The 18,668-nt window shown below is 35.6% G+C and overlaps 2 protein-coding genes and 1 non-coding gene across 4 annotated transcripts; 1 reads left to right on the top strand and 2 right to left on the bottom strand.

The window, feature by feature from the left end:
- Positions 1-3,645: 3,645 nt before the first annotated feature.
- Positions 3,646-3,717, bottom strand: TRNAP-AGG (transfer RNA proline (anticodon AGG)). Its single transcript has one exon. It is a non-coding gene; the product is annotated as a tRNA-Pro (tRNA).
- Positions 3,718-3,806: 89 nt separating this feature from the next.
- On the top strand, positions 3,807-5,972 carry LOC147290187 (uncharacterized). 2 transcript variants are annotated; one of them, XM_086237547.1, is made up of 2 exons: positions 3,807-3,963; positions 5,143-5,972. In XM_086237547.1, the coding sequence occupies exons 1-2, from the start codon at positions 3,888-3,890 to the stop codon at positions 5,793-5,795; spliced, it is 729 nt and encodes a 242-aa protein (XP_086093673.1). In that variant the 5' UTR covers positions 3,807-3,887; the 3' UTR covers positions 5,796-5,972. The 2 variants fall into 2 exon arrangements, with proteins under 2 accessions (XP_086093673.1, XP_086093672.1); XM_086237546.1 differs by having other exon boundaries at positions 3,818-3,963; positions 5,125-5,972.
- A 762-nt stretch (positions 5,973-6,734) lies between these two features.
- LOC147290186 (elongation factor 1-alpha-like) lies at positions 6,735-10,072 on the bottom strand. Its single transcript, XM_086235130.1, has 3 exons — positions 9,998-10,072; positions 8,533-9,014; positions 6,735-7,990 (listed from the first exon to the last, which is right to left on the bottom strand). Exons 2-3 carry the CDS (start codon positions 8,992-8,994, stop codon positions 7,109-7,111), a joined length of 1,344 nt encoding a protein of 447 aa, XP_086091256.1. The 5' UTR covers positions 8,995-9,014; positions 9,998-10,072; the 3' UTR covers positions 6,735-7,108.
- Between the last annotated feature and the right edge of the window lie 8,596 nt (positions 10,073-18,668).

Genomic DNA, 18,668 nt, shown 5'->3' with positions numbered 1-18,668 from the left:
AGCTCACAAGATAGTTCACTAATACCATCTGATCTCTCTAGCATAACCTATTGATCGAGCATTACTAGGAATCCCATATCAATTTGAATGCTGTTGTATTGAGATTAGTCATTCCGTGAACATGTTCTAGACCTAATATTATGTGTGAGTCCAAACTAGATAAATCTTTATATCATGTGCAATGCATACATAGATATATATATATATACAATTTTTCTTTTGGGCGGACACATCTGTAATTTTTTTTTTTTTTGCAAATTCTCGTCGCCGACCATTCAGTAGTTCATTTTTTATAACAACCGAGCACTGTAACAAGCATTCGGCATCGCTTTCTTTGCCATCTTTTAAGATACTTTTCTGACGGTTCACCTCATACTCTCATAAAGTATATAATGAGATTTGTGGAGGTTACATGTTATCCGGAATTTAAACTTAATATAAAACCAACAAACAAGTACCCAACACTCGGAAGAAGAAGAAAATAGCACTGCCAAGCACTCGGTGCTGAAAATTCATAAATAAAAAATTGTCGTTCGCCCTAGAAAAAGACTATATATATCTACATATATATGTGTGTAGTAAATAAAGTAAACCCTATAGGTTATAGGTTTTTGCTATCACTATTGAAGAAATTGATCGAGCAAGCTAGATCCAAGACAAGTTGAGATTAGCCATTAAATAAGAATTCTCTTGAGTAATGATTTAAATTAAAATTTTAACAATATATAATTTTTCGTGTATATAAAGAGACATTCATTAGTAAAGGCATCTTCATTTTAAAAAAAGTAAGTACCATGTTGATAGAGGTCACTCGCCATGTGGGATTGTGGTCCTATAATAAACAATCTATTTTTTGACATTCCATTCAAAACCGTATTGGCAAGGTATCATTTTCTTTAATTTTATTTTATTTTATTTTTCATGATATCATGTATAATTTATCAAGCCAGTGACGGACCCATAAATTGTTCTTCTTGAGGGCGTGACAATAGACACTAATATTTCGAAATTGAAAATTTAAAACATGCACACTTAAAAATGTTTAGTTTTACAATATTTAGAAGACTTTTTTTTTTTTCCGAAGTTTAGATCTATATTTGTCTCCACCCTATCCCCTATGTTGTTTTGTGACATCTATATATTGCTTAATTTGTACCTCACTTTATGCAATATAGTGAGGTATTTTATCACAAACTTAAACATAGTTAATTCATTTAAAAAAATAGAAAATGAAAAAAATACAATTTTATTAACTTCACACTTTGTCTTCTTCCCTCAATCAAACTCTTTATTCACTGTTTCTTTCTTCAACCTCACACTATTTCTTTCTCCAACCTCACAGCCAACATGAATGAGGATAAGAATATATAAAACAACAATCAGCAACCACCTATACCCAAAGATTACTTCATCAACCATCACTTCCATTTGCCTTCTCTTATGCTCACTAGTCTTCTTCATCATCTCCCCTTCACTAGCCAAAACATCTTTTTTCTAACCCAATGCTCTGATTCTTTAAGTTACCAAAATTTTAGTGTTTAGAGAATTAGAGTCACGCGTGTTTTTCCCTGCAACTTGCCAGGTTGCCCCTATTAGCCTTCGTTTGAGACATTTTTGTCAAACACTTTGCCTCAACCCTCAAACAAATTGTTATGCTGTTGGGGGAAGCTCATGGCTGTGGCAAAGAATGAGTGAGGCCAATTGCCTTCACGGGCTCCTCTATAGGTCTGCCCATGTATTAAGCATAGCTTATACATTGCTTTTGTATCTGTATGAACATGAATTGTAGAGAATCTCTCTTTAAGAAAAGGAGGGGAGTGAGAATCAAAACTGCGGATGTGGGAGTAAATGCTTTACTAATAAATCAATAAACCCTCCCTCTTTATTTTCTTTGTAGATTTGGATTCAAGCAAATGCAATTTGGTTGAATGAAGAATATATAGTACAGTAATGCTACACTTACCACATTTTTATACCACAATTTCATACCATTTTACATGGCATTCATACATTGGACACTACAAATTAAAAAATAAAACCTAAAAAAGAAAAAAGAAATACATATCCAGTAAAATAATGACACATCAGGTGGGATACAAATGTGGGAAAAAAAATGTGGGACAACTAGCATTATTGTATATAGTATTAGTTGGGGCTCTTGTAAATTAATTTTGAATCATCCAGCTAAATTATAGTTTGATCCCTTGTGTTGGACTAAATTCATAAAAAAATGAATATTAATATTGGAGTTACAAATATATATATATATATGTTAATATTTTAATTGTTGGTAATAAATAAAGTTTAGAGTATAATTTACACATTGACATCTTTTAGTGAAGAAACTTTAAAAAATAAATATGGGTACTTTGAAATATCAAATGGCACCAAATGATATTAAAAAAATTGTATACTAATAAAATTAGTTATGTACATGACGAAGCCAGAACACAAAAAATAAAACAAATTATCCTCCAAGTCCAATACTCCACTTAACCCAGTCGCAACAACCCACGTCTCAACCCACCAATCTCACACGCGTGGAATACAACCAAGAGCCGCCTTAGCCAACGCGCTAATGAAGTGTGACCGACACCTCAGCGGTCTCATCAGAGTCATCAGACCCCAATGCCCTTTCCCTCCACTCCTTCCACCGGCTACAACCGGTTGCTCCCCACCGTTCACTGGAAACATCGGTACCGGAGCACGCCGACTCTGCCGCTTCCTTATGTCACTCAGCTCCATCTCCGGCTGGTGGTACTTCACCAACCCTATCAGCGCCTTGTGCTTCCGCGAATTGCTCGACGGCGACCGGCAGTTCCCGGTTGCCGGTGACCGGAGAGAGTCGGAACGAGCTGGTAAGAAATGCGAGTGAGAATTGGAGGTGTGTGAAAATCTCAAAGATTCGGATCTGGAGCAAAATGGGTCGTTGATTTGAGGCTTTCGGGTCGGAATGGAAATGGGTTCTGCGTAAGGGATGGATTTTCCGCAGAAAAGAACGGTGTCAATGGGTGAATACCCATTTGGGTCTGTGGAGAATTCGAAAAAGTCTGATGGGTCAGAAGGAGAGGTTGGGTTTTGTTGTTGGTCAGTGTCATTGTGAAGTGGGAGATCACAGAGAGAAAGTGCATCTTCTTGATCTTCTTCTGGGTCTTCATATTCTTGAACTGGGTCTTGTAATTGGAGGTTGTAAATGGTGGTGGGGGTGTCTTCCATTGCTGATGTGAGTAGAAGACGAAATGGGCAAGTAGTAGTGGAGATGGTGATGTTGTTGTTGTCGGTGTTTGTTATTGGGCTAAAGGGTTATATATGGAGTAAAAAATTAAAAGTGATAGCGCTTCTAGAAATGGAGGGTGGTGGCGTTGGCGTTGGTTCTCAAGCAGTCAAGCTTCTGGATCGATTTGAAGTGGTCGTTGAAATTTTGTTTTTTTTTCGTTGAAAATTTGATTAAACAAAACAGAGGCAAAGTTGAGTCAGTTGACTGTGTGACTGACTAAGCAGATAAAGATTAAACGCGCGAAAACAGAGAGGACAGAGTAGGGGCTGTCTAGAAGACTGGGAGTATTCTAAAAGAAAAATGGTGGGTGCGTGAAGAAAAATGGTGGGTGTAAGAGGAAAAAAGAAAGCCGGAAAGGGAAAAAGAAAGGGGCATTCCGAGAATTGAACTCGGGACCTCTCGCACCCTAAGCGAGAATCATACCACTAGACCAAATGCCCGATGATATTTAAGAGTTTTACGTAATTTTATATATACATAATAATTTTTTCAAAGTTTGTTTTTTTTTGAGGGGACCGACTTTCTTTGTCCAAGGAATGTTAAACCCTGAAAATTGGTGAGTCTCTGTAGCTCAGAACTCAGAATCAGAGTGGAGAGAAGTGGAGCAAAAATGGCAAGAACGGCTCTCCTTCACCTGCTGCGATCACACTCCAAACAGCTCGCAGCATCCTCTAACTTCGTTTCAGGTTCTTCAACATTCCTTGCTTTCCCATTATTTTTTCAATTTATTCATCTATTAGGGTTTAAGATCTCTCTCTCTCTCTCTCTCTCTCATTTACATTTTTCATTTTTAAGTGATCAGAATATAGAAACTCCGCAGTAAATTCACTACCCAATTGACCACTTCACAAGAATCACAACAAGCTCAATTTTATCCCTTTTTTTATTATTTCATTTTAATAATTTTTGCGCAGAGACCATTGTCTGGATCTTATACTTTGTTGAATAATTAGACACCTTTGGCTTAGCTTCTGGCTTGGGAAAATTCAATATGGCGAAAAGATGTGCCTTTTTTTCTCTTTCAGCCTTTCATCAGTCCTTTATATATTGTAAATTATGTTGTGAAAATCATCTTCTTTGCACCCAGACTGTGCTTTGCTATTATTCTTGGAAACCCTTTTTCCAAAACCAAAGTGTTTCATTGTTTTTTCCTTCGAGGAGATTGTTTTCTGGCAATTGGGCCATTTGGTTGGGCTAGAATCAGGCCATTTTGATATTCAGAGCATTACTAGTTTGGAGCGTATAATTGATAGCAAACTGTTTTGGATATGGTCAACTGTAGGATATGTCCTTTGGCTTAATTCTAGCAGCAATCTTCAGTTTGCTTCAAACCTTTTTCTCCTCTTTTATCAGCATGCTACTTAGGCTTTGATATGTCCTTGACCATGATGCAAGCAGGGTTCCATGCTGTGGTCACTGTTGTTATTATGCTACCGTTTTCTCTTTTAAATGAAACTTGTGGATTGTTATGGTTGTACTCTGTTACCATCAACAAACCTGTAAAAAAAAAAAGAAGAAGAAACTAGCATCCATTATTGCATAATGAAATTGTATTTGATATGCTAAAACTGTAACATCTGTGGTCGTTATAGAAGCTAGGTCAAAGTTCAACCCCCATGAGATTCCGATGTCATTTTTTCAGTAATTTGCATTGTCTTCAAACTTGTGTTTACCTGTAAATCTCTTTCGCTCTCTCTCTCTCTCTCTCTCTCTCTCTCTCTCTCTCTCACAGTTTTACGATTATAATATTTTTGTAACTCTTTTGTTCTGAATTATTTGCTATACAAAGTTCCATGTTCCATCTACTTTTCCCCCCTAATAGTTGTATTTGTCACTACTCTTGGTAGTAAAATCTTCTGTTTCAGGGTGTCAACCTTGTAGGTCTGGAGCATGGGCACTTGGCCTGAACACCAAACCCAGTTTCAACTCTGGTGCCGAGATAAATGCTTTTCAGAAAAGATGGGCTTCTCATGCCACAATAAAAGAAGATGATGGCAAAATCAGCATTGGACCACGTAGAGGGGCCGAAGCTGGGGAGGATGAGAAAGACTCTGGGGTTGTTTACTATGGTCCAATCTCATCTACTATTAAGAAAGTGAAACTTCTCTCGCTTTCAACCTGCTGCCTTTCTGTATCCTTAGGCCCTGTAATAACCTTCATGACATCTCCTGACATGAATGTGATCATAAAGGGCGCTGTGGCATCTTCAGTGATATTCTTGAGTGCTTCTACCACAGCTGCCCTTCACTGGTTCGTGACCCCATACATTCACAAGCTCAGGTGGAAGCCTGGTTCAGACAGTTTTGAGGTGGAAATGTTGTCATGGCTGGCAACGTCCGTCCGAAGGACTATTAAGTTTGCTGATATCCGGCCACCAGAAACCAATAGACCTTTTGTGACTTTCAAGGCCAATGGAAGCTTTTACTTCGTTGATGCTGATCATTGTCATAACAAGGCTTTGTTAGCAAGGCTGACCCCACAGAAAGCAACTCGTGAATCGGCTTTTAAGAACTTGTGATCATTTGATGCGAGTTCTGGGAAGTTTTGCTCTTGATGGCTGAATTATGTTATACAAAACATGTATTGGGATGAGCCTATGTGGGTACTCATACCTGTTTTTTTGATTCATGAGACACCAGTTTCGTGTTTTTGGATAAAGAAATAATTAAGTTTTGGGTTATTTGCTATGGATAAATGATTAGTGTGGTCTGCACACCATGTCAATTTGTTTATCATTACTGATTTAATATTTTTGCCCCATTTTGATTTAAGTTGCACATATTTTGGAAGAGGTCAATCCCAGTTTGTTCAACACTGCTGATTCCAGGGCTGTCCTCGCAAGCCATAAAGAGCTGCTTTGTGTCTGACTCTACCTCCCCCCAAGGCCACAACAAGGCTAGAATGAATTGTGGATTAAAAATAGTTTTGAAGGGAAGTAAATTCGTTGAGTACTCACAATCAAACAGGACAAAATTTTGCAACAATTTGCTTTCGTATAAATTGAAAATAATATATGGTTCCAGAGAAAACATGTAGCCATTTTTTTGAAACCTGCTGCTACCAAGCCAAACGGCGCACAAATATTATAAGTCAAGTAGAAACAGAATTAAGAGAAGATGGCATGGTCCTTATTATTAGTCTTCCCTTATCTATTTTCAAATTTCAACCCAAGTAGTCTTGATTTATGTGACAGATTCAATTTTTTTTTTTTGGATAAAGAAAGAAGTTGTTAGGAGTGAGAGGTGAAGTCCACCAATACAAGTAGATCTCACCTTAATTAAAGAGATAGTAAATGTAATACATTTAGCATTATTGAATAATTAAAATGTGAAATGCCATAAAATTGAGTTGCAAAGGCAACTTCGCGTTGATCTTCTAAAGAGAAACCAGTCTTGTGCGCATATTATCGACTCTCCCTCTCCCTCCCTCTCCGAATATTGCAAAGTGGTCAGGAGAGTAGTGACAAATGATTCGCATTGTTGTTTAACCAAAAATAAATTTGAAACAAAACTAAGACAGAAATTAGAAGCATAGGAACAAGTTCAAAACTCCATAGCTGATAAAGAAAAGAGAAGCATCCCAAGTTCAAAAGACACAATTGAAAACAAAAAACAAAACAGTAAAGGACTCCAGATTATAGTAGACCCGCCACCGCCTATCAAGCACCCAGTTCTGCGAACAGCCACGAGAAGACGGTGGAGACTTAAAACTATAACCAGCAAAACAGACGACACTCAAAGAGCCACTGGAAATACTAGTATCAAGAACCCATGCTTTATTGTAACTATACTGCTGATGGCCTTCACTTGCAGGACCCACAAGGCGCACAATTCACTTCTTCTTGGCTGCAGACTTGGTTACCTTGGCTCCGCTAGGATCCTTCTTCTCCACACTCTTGATGACTCCCACAGCAACAGTCTGGCGCATGTCCCTGACAGCAAATCGACCAAGTGGAGGATACTCCGAGAAAGTCTCAACCACCATGGGCTTAGTGGGAATCATCTTAACATACCCAGCATCACCATTCTTCAAAAACTTGGGCTCCTTCTCCAGCTCCTTGCCAGACCTTCTGTCAATCTTGGTCAGAATCTCAGAAAACTTGACAGCAATGTGGGAGGTGTGGCAATCCAGCACAGGGGCATAACCATTTCCAATCTGGCCAGGGTGATTCATGATGATGACTTGGGAGGTGAAGTTGGCTGCTTCCTTAGCTGGGTCATCCTTAGAATTTGAGGCAACAAACCCACGCTTGAGATCCTTGACTGCAACATTCTTCACATTGAAGCCAACATTGTCCCCTGGAAGAGCCTCCTGAAGAGCCTCGTGGTGCATCTCCACAGACTTTACTTCAGTTGTCAGTCCAGAGGGTCCAAAGGTCACAACAATACCAGGCTTAATGATACCAGTCTCAACACGTCCGACCGGGACAGTACCAATGCCACCAATCTTGTACACATCCTGAAGTGGAAGTCGGAGGGGCTTGTCTGAGGGCCTCTTGGGCTCATTTATCAAGTCAAGGGCCTCAAGAAGGGTAGGACCCTTGTACCAGTCAAGGTTGGTGGACCTCTCAATCATGTTATCACCCTCAAACCCAGAGATGGGAACAAAGGCGATCTTGTCTGGATTGTACCCAACCTTCTTCAGATAGGATGAGACTTCCTTCACAATTTCATCATACCTTGCTTTTGAGTACTTTGGAGTCGTAGCATCCATCTATGAAATAAAAACAATTGATATCAGTAACAATAAAGTAAAATTCAAATTTAGACAAACAATAACAGTAGACAAAAATGGATTGATCTCAATTCATAATAAACAATAACAGTAGACAAAAATGAATTGATCTCAATTGATAATCAATTCAAATAAAGTAAAATTCAAATTTAGACAAACAATAACATTTGGTACTCAATTTTTTTATGAAAAATAAGAGAACAAAGGAGAAGGAATGTATGTCTCATGGCCAGTCCCAAATGGTAAATGCAAACGCCGCTCCACAAGGTGATGGAATATGAGACCACCCCATAACGGAGGAGCTCCCACAAATGGGAGGACCGTCAACGTTTCAGGGCTTTCTTTGTGACGTTTAGTTGGGAATCTACAAACATTAACACTGCTTGCTCCCTTTTTAAAGCATGAGAATTCCAGAGAGAAATCTCACGTCACAATTACAGGATACACATTTACAAACACAAACAAGATACTCATTTTAGTAATTTACTGTGAACTACTAAAACACAATGTCCCAAACATACCTTGTTGCAGCAGCAAATCATTTGCTTCACACCAAGAGTAAAGGCAAGAAGAGCATGCTCACGGGTCTGACCATCCTTGGAAATACCAGCTTCAAAACCTCCAGTGGTGGAGTCAATAATGAGGACAGCACAGTCAGCTTGGGAAGTTCCAGTAATCATGTTCTTGATGAAGTCACGATGACCAGGAGCATCAATGACAGTGCAGTAGTACTTGGTAGTCTCAAACTTCCAAAGGGCAATATCAATGGTAATACCACGCTCACGCTCAGCCTTGAGCTTGTCAAGCACCCAAGCATACTTGAATGATCTCTTGTTCATCTCAGCAGCCTCCTTTTCGAACCTCTCAATCACACGCTTGTCAATACCTCCAAGCTTGTAGATCAAATGGCCAGTGGTGGTTGACTTCCCAGAGTCGACGTGGCCAATGACCACAATGTTGATGTGAAACTTCTCCTTACCCATTATGAAGTGTTAAGTTGAAACTGTTCATGAAGATACAAAAATATGTAAGAAACCCAGTCATAAACTCTAGGAAACAAATTTCTTTGACAAATCAATTTCAAAAAGTCACCAATGGCATAGCAAGTTAAGCCTGAAAACTAATAAATCAATATCAAAAGCACAATTTTACCATCCATGAAGGGAATGGCTTAATGCAAAGCTACTTCTTGTAAAACAAACATATTGGGGAAAACAATTACTGAAGAAAATAAAATTGCTCTAATTATAAAAGAAAACTAAGATAAATGCATAACTTCAAAAAAGAAAAATTAAAAAATTATGGATGACCAGAACTGTAGCCCGGTTTACCAGATTAAAATAGAATTTGGGACAGCAAGAATACACCAATAAAAACAAATAGGATAAAATAAAATAAAATACCACAGAACCAAAAAAAAAGCAGCAAATGACCAAAAACGAGGGAGCACCGGAGCAGGTTTAGACAAAGTGACAGATCTAACAAAGGAGAAGATTATTATAATATAAGCAATTAAAAAAGAAAACATGCAATCAAAAACTCCCACTTACAGATAATAAAATTCCCTAATGCACACTAATCAGAATTCTTGATCCGATGACCAATTTCTACTAAAATTAAGGGCAGCAAAAGATTACAGAAATAACATGTGTAGAAATTTATCAACGATGTAAGATCTAACAGAAGCAGATCATTACGATAAAACCAATTATAGAACAAAACATACAGTGAATCAGATCAAAAAGAAAAAAAATCAAAACATCGAATCATTCAACAACACTCGAAAATCAAACAGAAAAAAAAAATATATCAAGATTGAATATAAATAAAGATCGGAAAACGATGTGTGCGATTCAAAGCCAATGCTGATTCAAAGATCACAATCAAATCGTAGTGATCCAGCAGACTCGCAATGCAATCAATAGCAACGAACGAAACAAATCGATATTAGAATCATATGAAAGCGAGAAAGAGAGAGGATCGAACCTGATAGAGAGCGAGAGAACTGTGCTAAAACCCTAGCGCCGAGAGAGACTGAGAGTGAGAAGGACAGAGGCAAACGATGCAGGGTAGTGAGAGTCGATAGGGTTTGAGTGAGTTTTATACCGGAGCAACTTCCACTGTGATTCCGAAATTGCCCCTGGTGTCATCAATTTTATGACGGTGGCGTCCTTCTGTTACTTTGTTTGGCGGGTATTTGAATCCCCTACTCGCTTGATTGCACGTTTTTGCTTTTTTCTTCCCCAATGAGCCAATGAGGGGGATGCGTTGTCGTGGAGAGTGATGCACGCGCTGAAGTGGACGTGGGTCTATGAGTTTTAGGCGGATAATCCTAGAATGACGCGGGAACCGGGAAACGATTCTTGGCAGGCCCAGCAATATAATATATTAATATGAATATGTGATGGACTCTACTGGGCCAGGAAAACGGCGTCGTATTGACCTATGCGATGGGTTTGGGTTGGAGTGGCATTTTGGTTGTTTATCCCAAGCCCAATTACTAATAATTACTTTGGAAGTAAATGGACACTTTTTTGGGATTGGAGCATACTTTAGAATAATCAGAAAATTAGACATAGGTCCAAATTTAAGAGGCACTTCTGACTAAAACCTTATATGTTTTTGGATTTTGACAAATCCTTTTTTTTTTTTAATGAGGTCCAAAAACTTAGACACATCAGCAATTAATGATTATTTTTATAGAAAAAAAAAAGTGCTGCTATTTACAACCCTTTTTTTTCTTTTTGCACACCATTTTTTCACTTTTTCTCATTTCACACCCTCACACCAGTTCCATAATTAAATTTTCTCATACACACACCCCTCCCAATTACCATAATATTCCCATTTTATCCAACACATCCCATCAACTCAGAAAAAAAAAAAAAAAAACACCCCTTCCCTCCTCACCGGACCACTTCTCCCCCTCCCCCTCCATCTCTCTCTTCCCCAGCCCACCCCAACCCAGCCCCGACCACCCCAGCCTCTCACCCGACTACCTCATTCCCTCCCGCACCACCCTCCTCTCTCTCTCTCTCCTCCCCCGCAGCACCACCTCTTCTCTCTCTCTCCTCATGCGCGCAGCATCCGTTCGACACTGGTCCACCGAAAATGTCACACTTATTCGGCAATCATTCGCTGAACGATGTGAGTGTTGTTCAGCAGGTACCCACCGAACATCAAGGACCCGTTCGGCAAGTACTCGCCGAACCAGCTACTTGGAGAAAATTTCTACTTGGGCGAGAGGAGGGAGGGAAGGAGAGAGAGAGAGAGAGAGAGAGAGAGAGAGAGAGAGAGAGCTGGGTTGGTGCGAGCAGAAGGGCACGCCAGGTGAGCACGTCGGGAGAGAGAGCTTCGACGGTGCTGTACGCGGTGGCTGGAAGGCGCTGCGCGCGGTGGTGTTGCAAGCAGAAGGGGCAAGACTGGGGTGGTCAGGGCTGGGTTGGGGTAGGCTGGGGCGGGGCTGGGGTGGTCAGGGTTGGGTTGGGCTGTGACGGGGAGAGATGGTAGAAAGAGGGAAGGAGAGATAGAGGGGATGAGGTTTTGGGTAATTTTGTTTTAGGTGTTTTTTGTCATTTCACAAATTAAATTTTTGGGGTGTGCAAAAAGAAATTTTAGGGTGTGCAAATAGCAGCCCTAAAAAAAAATATGTATCCAATACCTAAATTAACCTTGCAAAGAGAAAGAAATAGGTAGAGAGGAGTGAGAGAAAGGAAGAGAGAGAAAGAAGATCGGGGCGAGAGGGCTGCCACCAATAAGCTATGACTGGTTGAGGGGGGTAGGGGTGGACTAGGCACGGGTGCGGCACGACAATGGGGAAGGGGTGGGAGGAAGAAGATGAGATTTTTTGGTTATGTTTTTTATTTTTAATTGATTTAAAGTGTTTTAAAATTTTAGAATTATTTATTATTTATTTTGTACATGTGAACAAAACTGAAGTGAAATGACAAAAATACCTTTGCCATGTCATTAAAATTGACGGATTAGCTGACGAAAGTGACCAAACATCCTTGATTATACCTTAAACTAAAGTGAATTCTTTAATTTGACTAAATTGAATGTGACATCCTCAACTGTAAAAAGATATAAATATCAAGTCTTTTTTCTTTAATTTTCCATATAAAATATGATGTGGAACATGCTGTTATAATTTTGGACCTCAGTCATAAAAAAAAAACCATTACGGTATTAGTCTTTTTTTTTTTTTTTTGGCCAAGATTTACGGTATTAGTCTAAAGAATTAATGAGAGAAAATAAGACCAGCCTGTGCCCTTCCACCGAAATTTTAATGACAACTACACAGTCTACACTCCTTTTCTAAAGAGGAAATTACAGATTTGGTCCACTTATTTTATACCTAGTTCAATTTTGGTCCATAATCTTTTTTAAGTTCTGTTTTGGTCCACTAATTGTTTCATTTGTTCAGTAAAGGTCCAGACTTGTGACTTTAAATCCTTTGGGTTGTGTTTTCTTCAATTATAATTGAACTATAAGTTATGTTTCATCATTTCTTAGTCATAAAAACAAATTTGGAGTATTATAATCTAAAAGAATTGAGATTGGGTGAAGTTTGAAAAATTGGCAGTTTCGGGTACCCTACTTTGGGGTCAATTATCTTGAGTTTTAGAACTCCAATTTGAATGATTTTTATATGGTTGTAAAGAAGAAATACATAGCTTTAAAACAAATATATGTTCGCTGAATTTGAGTGAGATTTGATAGGATAAAAAGCATGCCAAATTTGAGAAAACAAATATGGACCTTTACTGAACAAGTGGAACATTTAGTGGACCAAAACAGAACTTAAAAAAGATTGTGGACCAAAATTGAACTAGGTATAAAATAACTGGACTAATCTGTAATTTCCTCTTTTCTAAATTATTAAAAATTCAAACTTTAACTAGGCTTGTAAAAATGGCCAACTCGATGGGCCGTTTGAAGCCGGCCCTATGTTTAGGGTTATGGGCCATCCCGGCCGTTTGTGCGCATGATAGAGTTTGGACTTTACCTTTTAGCCTTGAGAGTGGCCTAATCCTGTATTAAGAGTTATAATTGATAAATAATGAGACTCGTTTCATATTTTAGAAAAGATATAATTGATAAATAAAGATATTAGTTTACAATGAGATACCTAACGTCATAAAATAGTTTACTCCTTACAATGTGATACGTAAAAGTACCAACTTATTCCTTAAAACAATATATGCTTTTATGAGTAAATTTATTTTTTTTCTAACAAATCTTTTCCACGACTCCTTATTAATTGCTAGTACTACAATTTTTTTTATATATACTATGTACATTTCTTAAGACGATTTAATTTAAATAAGTAGAGCCATCAACTTATTATTATTTATTACTAACAATATAATTATAATAAATAAATTTCCACAATCTCACATAAAGTATTTACAATTTATGATGGGTTAGGTATATCTTCTTTCTTTTGTTCTTTTTGATAATGGGTTAGGTATGTCCGTGATCGAATATCCCATTATGCATGTGTTTAATGCACTTGAAACTGAACTCTGAGAAATCGATAATTTTTGTTATATATATCTATAATCTATATATGTAATGATCAATGATTACTGATTTCTTAATTAGCCCCGGCCAAGAGGTTGCAGACTTGCACCTGATTAGTGAAGATAGAACCCTCTTATATATATACATATATATATATATGCTTGTTAATTATTTTACAGTTGATTTGTTTGTTCACGTAATAAGCCACTGAAGCAGCTAGAAATGTGAAAAATGTCGCATTCATCATATATATATATATATATATGTTGGAACCATTTGTTACCATGCAACAGCAATAGTATGAGCTTCCGTTTGTCTTCTTATTTGTAGGTAATCTATAATGAATATGGCAGGAGGTTGATGGATTCATATATTATATACTTAGCATAAAGAAAATTCAGTCATAAGATTCATAATAACTCAAAGGTTTTCTATTATTTATATGTTATCCCGGCAAGCATACAATTTTGTATTAAAATACTTAATATAGGATAAGAAATTCAAATAATTAATTTGACATGTTATATATGTTATTAGATGTGAATATTTTTTTTTGTATGTGATCTGATCGTAATACCACGTGACATGTTGACGTAATATTACTAATCTACTCAAATTATAACATGCGTACAATTTTGCTTAAGGTTTAAGGTTTTAGATATTAATAATTTGTATACATATTATAATGTGAGTATGTAATAACACGACATTAGCATATTATGTGGTGTTATAGTCACATACAAAAATTTCTCATTAAACATAAACTAAAATTCAAAATATGTAGCTTTTGATGCATAAACTTCACAATATATATAAGGATAATTTCACTTATAGTATAGCTCCTCAGGTTTGATGAAATTACACACACATCTTATGCCATACGTTAGTTACGTATTTACAAAATACTATCTCAATTCATCATATTTCATCATATTCCTTTGACATAAGTTATTTTTTGAGTATCTTTGACTTTAGAAATGTCTTTTTTATATTTCCAAAATAAAAATCACTTGTTAGTTTAGATGTTATCAAGATGAGTAAAAAAAACAATTCTAAAATAAAAGATGGTCAAAAAGTAACTTCTAACAAAAGTAATTAATGCAAAGGGTGTGCGTGTAATTTCATCAAATCTAAGAGACCGTGAATCTAAAAGGTAGAGTCTTGATTTATAATTTTCAACATAATATATATTTGGCAATAGATGATTAATTAATATCTTCCTATAAATTTGGATACATCTTTCCAATTTCCTCGAGAAGAAAACATTTGTTTTTAATTTATTCGGATCTGCTTCTAGAAGAAATCATAAACAAAACAGAACTAACACCATCCCCCGATCAGCATTAATTAATTAGCAGCCTATAATTTCCCTAGAAAAAAGAAAACAAGTAGGAAAACTTGGGAGACATATGTCTATGGCTTCAAAGTTCAACCTTTAGTTTTCTATTCCATGGGCTCAACCCTACCATTAAACAAAAAAGTAATAAAAGAAGATCGAAAGCCACAACTACAAGTTTTTTTCACAGTCAACTTGCATGTCGTTTTGCATACCTTAATTGGCAGTATAGGACATCTGTACATGGCGACATACATACATGGATGGAATTAATGGACCACACACACCACATATATATATGGTTGGGGGTTGTCTGGTGTGACGTGTGCGGTCACTGATGACCTCTCTCACCTGTTGATCTCCTTCCCAAAATTTGACTTATTATAATGCTTCTCGAAGTGATATAAATATATATATATATACATATATATATATTTATTTATTGAATTAAATACAAAAATAATACATAAACTTTACAGTGAATCTCAATTTGGTCCACTAACTATAAAAAATGTCAATTTGGTCCACGAACTTTTCAAGTTGTACCAAAGCAGTATAAATGTTAACTTTTTTAAAAAAATTTAACGAAAACTAGTCATGTGCACAGCAAGTGACCGCATTTTTAAAGACATTTTAGTCCGTTCATCACATTTTCATGTGATTAATTCCGTTAATTTTTTGATGAAAATTAACATTTGTACTGGTTTGATATAACTTAGAAAGTTCGTGGACTAAATTGACACTTTTTATAGTTAGTGGACTAAATTGAGATTCACTGTAAAGTTCATGAATCATTTTTATATTTAACTCTTATTTATTTATAAGATGAATTAATACAAGAACAATGCTGTGGTAGACAGAGCTGAGCTAGGTGGGCCTGAAAGTACTAAGAAGCAGGTTTGGCTTGCTAACCAAGAAATATATTCTAAGGCTTAAGTCTTCTTCATGCTCATTGACTGTCAGTACGTACGTGCATGGACCAGGCCTGGTATATCATCAGGTTTATTTTGCTTATAACAATCTTCCACGTGTACGGTGACTGTTCATCATTAATATCTAGTAATTAAAATGTGAGACCGTCTACGTCTACAATCGACAACAATTTATATACATGATAGAAAAAATCACCGGAAAAAACTTTCCTATTACTTATTTCTCTCATTATACATGTGATATGTGATAAATTATTTGATATATACGAAAAATAGAGATAATAAATATATTATATAAAATAATTTTATGGGAGATTTAGAGTCCAGTTTATTTTATGAGTCTTTTTTTAGAATAAGATCGGTAGTGATTTAGAGTTTTTAATTAAATCCTTTTTTTTTTTTACGGCTTTATATTAGGTTTTAACTCCAAGATTTTGAGTTTCGTCTAAAATCTCTAAGTTAAAACCTAATATACAGCCTCTACATAGCCCACTCTATACCCTAGGAGGGGAAATACCATTCAAATAAAGGGAAATACCCTTCAAATTAGGGAATGACTTTATTATGAATTAAAATGATTTTCTTATAAATTATTATAAATTAAAAGGATTTTTTTCTAAATTTTAAAACACCGTCGGTCTTCATCTAAAAATTATTTTTCTAAAAAACCTAAGTGTAATTATATCTAATTATATTATATAAAAATTCATGATACGGTGATACTCTACCTAACAACTATATGGATTATATTATTTTAGCCCAACCTAACTTCTCTAAGCTCTAACGAATGCAACTCGATCATACCCTGACTCACTCCATGCCTGCATAAAACTATATGAACCTATGATGAATTAATGTACATATATTTTGATCATATTATACACCATATTTTGTATAAAGACGAGAAAAATATTATCAATCATATTATACACCATATTTTTATTAGAAAATTAGGATTAAATATTCAATCCTAATAATTTTTTAAAATAGTATGAAGACCATATAATATTTCAATTGGATTACCAAATTTAAATATAGTTTTTTAGATTATGTCATAAACATATTGGCCATTTTGTTTTGGGCATTTTCATTTGACCTTTTTGTTCTTGAGGCTTTTTATATTGTCTTAAAAATTGGCTAACGTAGTCAAATTGTACTAGTGAGCATAAAATTATAACGTTGTCCTTAATTTAGTTAGGGTATAGAAATGTGATTTATGGTATAGAAATGAGGTGTAGGGTATATAAATGGGGTTTAGCGTTTAGAATTAGAGTTCCGGAGCTTATGGCTTATGGTTTAAGTCTTCGATTTTGGGTAGAGTCCAAAACCTGGAAGCTAAACTCTAAGCCGTTTTGCTGCGTAGCAGTCAAACACAAATTTAATTTTTTTTTATTAAATTATTTGTAATTGACCATTTTTTATTTTATTGTACTGGCATATGATGTAATATTTGTGAATTATAATACACTTTACTATATTATTATATTTGACTTTTTAACTAATACTTAATCTAAAATGCTATTATATTTTAATATCTAAACTAAAAAATTATTAAAATTTAGTATTTAAATTCAACGAACGTTATTTTTATTAAAGACAAAAAAAATATTATGGAATATTATGGAATATGCTATTTGTACTGACATTTTCTCTCGTGTATAAAGGCTGTATGATCGGCAAATGTTGTTACGTACAATTAACATTACTCATCATGAACGACTGAGATTAGGTTCCCAAAAGCAACGATGTGTTTTTTGTTTTTTATTGGCCAAGCAAAAGCAACGATGTTGAATGACTTGAATCGACTGAAAATTGATCTACTAGAAGTATCTTGAAGACCACGTAATTGATGCATTAATTAGTAGTTAAAAGTTAAAACCCAGTAAACAAGTTGAAGTTGATCAACAAATTACTAGTAAAAAAGGTTGAACTGAAGGACTTGCTTGCTTCACTGGGACATTCGGCTGCTTTGAATTTGATTCCCAAGCTTGACTAATGAGTAATGACTAGCGAGTCCCTTTCTCTGAGAGTGATGTAATTTTTCGCATTTTCCACACGTAAAGATCGAAAGATGACAAATCAGACCCTAATTTTACGGTAAAGCCAAACAAAAAGACATTACCACGGTACCACCGATTTTGGACTTTAATAGTAGAATGAGCGGCGATTTTTGCACTCATTTTTTCTTCGTTTGCACTTTATCTTTTTTTTTAATGTATTTTGTATATTTTTATCATATATTTTTTCAAATATACCCTTTATGATTGTTGAATTTTTATTTTAATTATATTTCAGTAATGATTATTTTTCTTAAATTCTCCATCGTTATTAAAAAAATAAAAATAAGTAATTTTCTCTCCCCTTCGTTGTATCTTTTTCATATTGCATCTCTTTGTCTTCTGAGCTATTTTTTTTTCTTTTGTGAACCAGTCTTTTTCAATCATTATTTTATACTTTCATTAGAAAAATATTTTGTTTGTCATATTTTTCGTTTTCTTCATGAGAGTCATGATTTATGTGAACCAGTCTTGTACGTGCTTTCAATCATCATTCTATACTTCCATTAGGAAAATATTTAGCTTGTCATATTTTTTTTTTTCTTCATGAGGGTTATGATTTATGTATCTTCTTCTTCTTTTGATGATGAGTTTTGTGTTATGAAATTAATTGGGGTTTTCAATTAATCAACTCTCTCATTTTTGGGTCTTTTGACACTGCCAAGAAAAATGTTCCCATAGCAACCATTACTAATTTGTAGCATATTTGATCTTAAAAAAAATAAATGTCGCATGATAACTAATAAGAAAAGAGAGCTAAATGTACTATATATCAAGAAGACGAACATAAGTATAGAGAATTACAT

The sequence above is a fragment of the Dryas octopetala genome, chromosome 3, assembly GCF_963921425.1.
Source record: "Dryas octopetala chromosome 3, drDryOcto1.1, whole genome shotgun sequence".
Taxonomy (NCBI): domain Eukaryota; kingdom Viridiplantae; phylum Streptophyta; class Magnoliopsida; order Rosales; family Rosaceae; genus Dryas; species Dryas octopetala.
The sequence above is the reverse complement of the archived record's forward strand: the minus strand, read 5'-3'. Positions and strand labels throughout refer to the sequence as shown.